The sequence below is a fragment of the Erinaceus europaeus genome, chromosome 14 (genome assembly GCF_950295315.1).
Source record: "Erinaceus europaeus chromosome 14, mEriEur2.1, whole genome shotgun sequence".
In the NCBI taxonomy this organism is placed as follows: Eukaryota; Metazoa; Chordata; class Mammalia; order Eulipotyphla; family Erinaceidae; genus Erinaceus; species Erinaceus europaeus.
This window is the reverse complement of record NC_080175.1, coordinates 46372082-46379563: the sequence shown is the minus strand read 5'-3', so window position 1 is coordinate 46379563 and position 7482 is coordinate 46372082. Positions and strand designations below refer to the sequence as shown.

General features: G+C 55.8%; 1 protein-coding gene across 1 annotated transcript; it reads left to right on the top strand.

Moving 5' to 3' along the window:
- Positions 1-1244: 1244 nt before the first annotated feature.
- LOC132532797 (ral guanine nucleotide dissociation stimulator-like) lies at positions 1245-4659 on the top strand. The gene is made up of 4 exons (XM_060171838.1): positions 1245-1433; positions 2466-2653; positions 3118-3177; positions 3909-4659. The coding sequence occupies exons 1-4, from the start codon at positions 1293-1295 to the stop codon at positions 4378-4380; spliced, it is 861 nt and encodes a 286-aa protein (XP_060027821.1). The 5' UTR covers positions 1245-1292; the 3' UTR covers positions 4381-4659.
- Positions 4660-7482: the final 2823 nt, after the last annotated feature.

Sequence of the window (7482 nt, the reverse complement as noted above, 5' to 3'; positions counted from 1 at the left end):
CTGCAGCTGGGGAGCAAGGGGCTCGAACCGGGATCCTTGGCTTTGTGCCATGTGTGCTTAACCCGCTGCGCTACCGCTGGACTCCCAAATAACATGTTTTTAAAAAGACAAATAATGTATAGTTTCACTGATATGTACAATCTAGAGAACTGATAAACACTAACTAGAAACAAAAATGAAGAAACAAATAGTCTCTCACAGATTTTGTGAGAACTTATGGTGGTTATCATTGGGAGTGTGGGGGCACAGAACTTTGTGCTGAGTGCATTATGGAGCAATAATCTTACAACAAACCACTACTCATCACAAATAAAATAGGTGAATAAATATCCCTTCCCTGAAAGGAAAAGATGATATTGTGACTGATAGGTCAAAATGGAGAGTAGTACTGAAAGTCATGATGCTTAGCAAACTAAGAGATGAAAGACAACTACCAGATGGTTTCATATGTATCTGGAATTTAGAGAACTGATACACAAGATCTTGCAAAAACAAAAACAAACAAAAAAAGCAAGCAATGTGTTTCTAAGACTTTGTCAGACTATGGTGGTTATTGCTGAGAACTTTGTAGTGGATGCAGTGTGGAACTATACCCTGTAATACTGCAACCTTAAAAACCACTACTATGGGAGTTGGACAGTAATGCAGAGGGTTAAGTGCAGGTGGCGCAAAGCGCAAGGACCATCGGAAGGATCCCGGTTCGAGCCCCGGCTCCCCACCTGCAGGAGAGTCATTTCACAGATGATGAAGCGGGTCTGCAGGTGTCTATCTTTCTCTCCCCCTCTGTCTTCCCCTTCTCTCTCCATTTATCTCTGTCCTATCTAACATCGACGACAACAATAGTAACTACAACAATAAAAAGAAACAACAAGGGCAACAAAAGGGAATAAATAAATAAATACTTTTAAAAAAAGAAGATAAAAAACCACTACTATTCACACACACACACACACACACACACACACACACTTAAAAAAAGAAAGGGAAGGGAACCAGGAGCTGAGAGTAAGCCCAGCTGTTCTGAGGAGGCTATGTCCACCCTTCCCACAGGCCTGCGATGACCAGCTGTCGAAATTTCTTCTGAAATATGGCAGGTGCAGGGGGAGAAGTCAGAGAACTCAGTGCTGCTGGGACAGGGGTTCCTGAGGCAGAGTCTGGGGCAGGGGACCCCAGGAAGTGAGGTCACTTCCTGGAAAATAACTGCCATGGAACTTGGAATGCATGTGGCCAGGCAACCAGGTTCTGGGGACAGCCCCAGTCAGCAGAGAGGGACAGAGCCCTGAGCTGACAGGATGTCTTGCTGTGTCCCCCTGGCCCAGGGCTCTGGGCTCAGGAAGCCATGGAGATCACTGTGTCGGGGGCTGCACAGCCCCTTCAGCCATCTCAGCCTGCAGTCCTGCTGCCTCTGGCCCTGGGCCAGGAGAGCCCCTGAGGTAAAGCAGGGCAGGTGCAGCTGGAGACCCCCATGGACTCCTGGGACCCCCTTATCCCCCATCTAGTCAGGGCGGGGAGAATCTTGGGGTACCAGGCAGGGCCAAGCTGGGTGCTAGTGGTCTTCTCATCCTGGTTCTGGGTATGTCCCCTCAGAGCTACACCCAGGGTGTCACCCAGGACTTATCCAATGGGAGCCTCTCCTCAGTCACCCTCCAGGAGGGGCAGGAGTGCCCTCAAAGCCAACAGAGTCCAGCACTGGTTGAAAGTGAGTGCAGGCCAGGGGTGGGGGACTCTGCACCCAGCACCTGGACCACCCCAAGAGAATCCTGGTTCCCAGAAGTCCCCGGGGCCCCTGTCCTGAGCTCCCTCCTGGACTCTGACTCCACAGGACTCTGGGTCCTCTCTTCCCACCTCCCTTACTGCCAGCCCGGGATCTGGTGAGATTCAGGCAAAGTAACTGTATTTTTAGAGTTGGGGGTTCAGAGGCTACACTGCATTCCAGGGGGCCACTTGTTTCCATGGAGACATAACTGTCACTACTGAGTCCTAGATGGGACCTCTGTTGTCACTTCTTCAGTGCTCAGGGAGCACCCACTGTCCTGTGTCCTATCCCCACCCCCCAGGGCCAGCCTATGTGTCCATGTGTCTGGAAGGGGGTGTCTGGTGAGAGCCACAGAGACAGTGCTCCTCACACGGGGAGGTGCTTGGCAATGCTCACACACCTGCTGGTCCTCTGCTCATCACCCAACCGGACTCCAGCCCTCTCTCTCCATTCCCATTCATTTGTGGGACAGGGGAGAGGGGGAAGAAGAGACAGAGAGAGTAAGCATGACTCTGGTACAGGGACCTTGACTGTCCTTTGGGGCCTCATGTTGAGAGCCGGTGCCTTGTCCTCTGCATCAGCTCCTGGGCCACCAAGTCCCAGGGCTGCCTCAGACATAGAGACCCTTCCACCTGCTGGGGACACTCTAACGCCCCCCCACCCTACCCCCAAGTTGTGCCTCTGACTCTGGGTTCCCCTCTGTCCCCAGGGTGCACATAGCTCAAAGGGCAGCAGGAGCAGCACCGTGAGACCTGAGCGGGCAGGTGCCATGGAGAAGATGGTGGCACACCTGGTGCCCGCTCTCCTGTGCCACGACCCCTCTTACCTGCACACCTTCCTGTCTTCATGCCGAGCTCTGGCCTCCACCCAGCAGGTGCTGGACCTGCTGTTCACCAGGTGAGCCCCACCCAGAGCAATGAGGGGCTGCTGGGGGCAGGCAGGGTGGGGGATGGCCAGGGAATTGCTCCCTGCTGAGGACTGAGCAGGGAATCACTCACTCCCTCTCCCCTGGGTGAGCCTCTGTCCCTCTTACAGTGGCCTGTGCTGACTTGATTTCCACCTGAAAGGAGACATGACATTCACCTAGACATCACGTCTTGGGGAAGTTTAGTGCAGGAGTCAGCAAGGGGGTGGTGGCTCTGTGGGACCCCAGGCCTCAGCTCAGTGTGAGGGCTGATGGGTCGTGGAGGCATGAACACACTGGGGGCCACTGGCATCCCCACAGGAACTTTCTGGGCCCTGACCTTGGCCCATGCACAGAGACTCAGTACCCTCCCCAGACAAACATGGGAGCCAGGAGCCAGTGTGGAGCCAGTCAGAAGCACCCACACCTGCCTCCTGGGCCCCTCTGTGTCCTCCAGGTTCGGCTGTGTGCTCCCCTACTGTGAGGAGGATGGTGGACCCCTGCACCAGCTCACAGTGTGAGTGTCCTGGGCTCCCCAAGGGGGCTGCCTGCTTCCATAGTCTGTGTGAGGGGAGCAAAGGGGCGGGGTTGGGGTGGGGTAGGGCTGAACATGCCTCACACTCCTGAGAAGCTTCCAGAAGCTGCAAGGTCTGAGGTTTCTCCAGCCAGAAGAAGGAAGGAAGATGTCAAGAGCAGGCTGTGGGGGCTGTGGGGGCCAATTGGCTGTGAAGCCTGAGGGGGCTGAGGGGGCTGAGGTAGCTGAGGAGGCTGTGGCAGCTTGAGGGGGCTGAGGGGGCTGAGGAGCCTGTGGGGGCTGAGAGGGCTGCATGGTGGGCAGACACAGAGCAGCCCTGAGGAGGAACCCTTGCACCTGGGCTCCTCAAGGGAAGAATCTCCCAAGTGTCCCCTAGCATGTTGGGTGCCATCCCCACTGAGTCCTGTGAGCACAGGGACAGAGCAGGACCTTGTTTGCCTCCACAGAGGGGCTTTGCCCAGTGGACAAAGAGAAGGACACATTTCAGGGGGCAGGCTTCCTGAAGGCAGAGGCAGGTGGGCTCCACAGTGAGCAGGCTGTCACTGTGGACGACTCTCTGCCTGTCCCCTGGGAAGTGGCCCTCAGGACTACAGATGGAGGGGGGTATGGAGGGGCCTCCACTCATGGCAGCAAGTCAGGGCACAGGCCCCCTGGGGCCTCAGGAGACTGAGGGCAAAAGCCACCCTGTGACTCTGCTGCCTCTCTGCCCACAGGGCTATGTCCTCCCTCCTGGGCACCTGGCTACATGAGCACCCCGAGGACTTCTACCAGCCTCCCGACTTCCTCTGCCTGAAGATGGTGCTGGCTTATGTGCGGTTGAGCATGGCTGGCTCCACCCTAGAGCAAGGGGCCCTCCTGCTTCTGGAGCAGCTGGAGCAGCTGGAGGCCACCCAGGAGCCTGAGGGGGAGGCAGGCAGGCTGGGTGCTGGGCTGTGGGCAGCAGGTCCTGGCAGGCCAGCCCCTTGGAGCTGCAGCTGTGAGTCCCTGCAGTCTGAGACCTGGGGCGTCTCTAAGGCTTGGCCCTCTGCTGAGCACACCTCCAGGAGCACGAAGGCCCCAGCCTGCTCAGGGTCTCCAGCCAGAAGCAGGAGCAGCAGCCCCCCCTGCAGAGCTGCAGAGCCTCAGGCCCCAGCCCTGCCTGGAGCCCAGGACAAGAGCAAGGCCCCTCCCAGCTCCAGACTCTGAGCTCCAGCAGGCTGCACACAGTGCTCACTGCAGCTCTGGGGCTGGGACAGGAGCCCAAGGGGGCAAAGGGGAACTGTCAATATGTCAGGATATACTGCTCCACACCTAGAACAATCAGGGGACTTATTCTAGCACTTTCTCCACCAAGTCCCATCAAATTCACCAGCCCATGAAGTCCAGGCCTATCAGCTCCAGTGCAGACTGTGACTCTACTCTGATTCTCCACACATGTGCCTGGAGCCAGAGCCAGCTCAGGAGCTGCGCCCGCTGCTGCAGGGCTCTCAGGGCACACCTTATTACTTATTTATTACTTAGCTTTTAGCTCTGTGTTTCATGTATTTAATAACAGAATCTACTGTATTATAGGACATTCCGCTGAAATAAAGTCTAATGCTTATTTATTTAAATACCTGTTTCTCTGTGTGTTGTTCTCAGTGGTCACCTCACCCCAGACATCTCATTTCACACATTTCATTCACAGTCACCCCACTGGCCACCCCCTATGCCCCCCAGCACCTGTCTCCAGGCTCAGCAGGGCAGTAGTGACAGACACAAAGCTGCCTGAGAGGACCCAGGGGACATGTGAGTGGCCTCAGCAGGACCCATGGAGTTGGAGCAGAGGAGTCTCTGCAGGCATATCAGGGGAGCTATGGGCAGGTCAGAGCCCAGGCCCAGGGCTGTGGAGCTGAGAAAGCCCCACCCATCCCCTGACCCCATCAGTGACCCTGCTCAGCCTGTACCAGTGTCCCCAGTGCTGAGCACCCCATATTCAGCCCTTTGTGGAGGCAGGCCCCTTTGCCCCCTGCCAGCCCCCCAAGTGTCAGTCAGGGAAAGAGTCCCCATCACAGGTCCTGGGGGAGGGGAGGCTGAGTCTGGAGCTGAGGAGTGAGTTCTGGGCAGGGGCCTCTCTCTTCTCAGTCAGGATAGGAGTCCATGCAGGCAATGGGGACCACACGGGGGACTCTGATCTGCCCATAGATAAGCCCTAGGACTCCCTGAAAAGCCCTTGAGTGAATGGGGCATAGGGATGCAGATCCCAGCCAGGGCTGAGGTGGGTTGCCCTGGGGTGACAGTGCTCAGGTCAGGGCTTCTATGCTGGTCTGAGGCCAAGAACCTTTCTCAGTAACCTCTTCTGAGCCAAAGAGGTCTCCAGAGAAGCCTCAGTGCAGACCCCAAGTCTCCCCCAGCACCTAGAGGCCTGGGGCCCCGAGTGAGGATCCCCTGTGTGGCAGGGACAACTGTGGGCACTAGGGGTGCCCTTGGGAGCTCATGGCTCCTTTAGTGTTTTTGGCATAAGGATGCACTGCCAGTGTGTGGTCTATTGTGTCCTCTGGAGCAGAGCCCTCAGGAGCTAGGGGTGCAAGTCCTTCACCACCACCCAGGACAATGCAACCTGAGCAGTGTCCAGTGAGTTCTGCCTCTGCTACTGTCAATCATCTTGTTCCTGCATATCCAGGAAACTGAGATGGAAGGTGAGGACAGACCTAGAACCTTGGTGGAAGAATCCATAAAGGGAGAAGGAGTTTGGTGTCCTGAGTCATCACTTGGTCCCCCTTCCTCCTGGGGAGCTACCTCTGGAATGGGCAACCCAAAGACTCCAGTTCCCCTCCACATAGGAGTCCCTTCCCCTGGTAGCTACACACACACACACACACACACACACACAGAGAGAGAGAGAGAGGGAGAGGGATAGGGAGAGGGAGAGAGAGAGACAGACACCTGCCTCTAGAGCAGGGGAGCACAGGCCATGGGGGCAGAGAAGGAATGGGCCTTGGGAAAGGGACAAAGGGACAGGAAGTATGGCTGCTGCTCTCCCTGATCTTGGGGTACTCAAGTCTGTAGATGTTCCATGAGGGGAGATGCAGGATGATGAGTGGGAACCCCTAAGGCTCCCTGAGGTCTTCCTGGATGAACCCCTGGGACACTGTGGACAGCACAGGGCCTAGTATATTAATCCAAGATCTAGACAGGAGAAAGAATGCCCTCCCTCCCTGTGCCCAATCCTGGTCTCAGTGGAGGGATTAGAGTATTGAGGGCCTCAGCTTCCTTCTCTCAGGTGACTGAATCTAGGCTGCACATGCTCATGCTGACTCCACATCAGGTCACCTTTGGTCTTGTCCTCTGCCCCCTGTCCTTGCTACTCTTTAGAGAGACCTCCTCCATCCTCATCCAACTGGAGCCACAGAGGGACTCAGCTCTGCTCCTTTGGAATGCTAAAACCTCTCTAAAAACATAGATTATGATATAGGTAGCACTGCCTTCTAGAAACTAGTTGAGAAGCATTGGTCTCAAAATGGTTTTTGTCTTCACTCCATGTCCTCTCTTCTTTCCTTCCTTCCTTCCATCTTAGAGGCAGAGAGAAATTGAGAGAGTAGGGGGAGACATAGGAGAGACACACTTGCAGCCTTGCTTCACTGCTCATGAAGCGTCCCCGAGACCAGAGACTTGAACCCAGGTCCTTGTGCTTCGTGACATGCACACTCAGCCACATGCACCAGCATCCAGCTCCAAGGATTCTAATTATTGAAGCCCATGGGGGCTTTCCACTGTAGATGCTGCACTAGAAGGACACTGTCCCCAGGCCTCAGGGCTTGGATGGAGATGAAAACAGAGCCAGAGGAGAGACCACAGCAGTGAGTTTCCCCCCACAGGACTGGGTCTGACCCTCATGCCTGAAGGGCCCAGAGCCACTGCCCCTTTAGTGTGCATGAGGTGCCTCCTCTAGGAAGACCACATGGCCTGTGCTCCACTAGGCACACCTGTGCTCTGCTGTGTCCTTCCAAACCTAGCAGGAGCACAGGGCAGCAATGCAGTGGTGAGGAGGGAGGCTCAAGTCCTCCCTCTCTGAATCTTGCTAGGAGTGCACCATGGAATTGACTCGGCTCAGAGGGACCCTATTTGTAATGCATCCCCCAACAACAAGCTTGGTGACTCCAGCCTAGCTTTCCTGCCCCCCCCCCCCACCGACTCCCTGTGATGGGCCCACCCCCCTCATCCAGGTCACCACAAGGTGGAAGCCACATTAGTGGACACAGCCTGGGGTCCAGATGAACCTGACAGCAGAGCGGTACTGGTTATATGTTGGAGGGATGCCAGTGAACA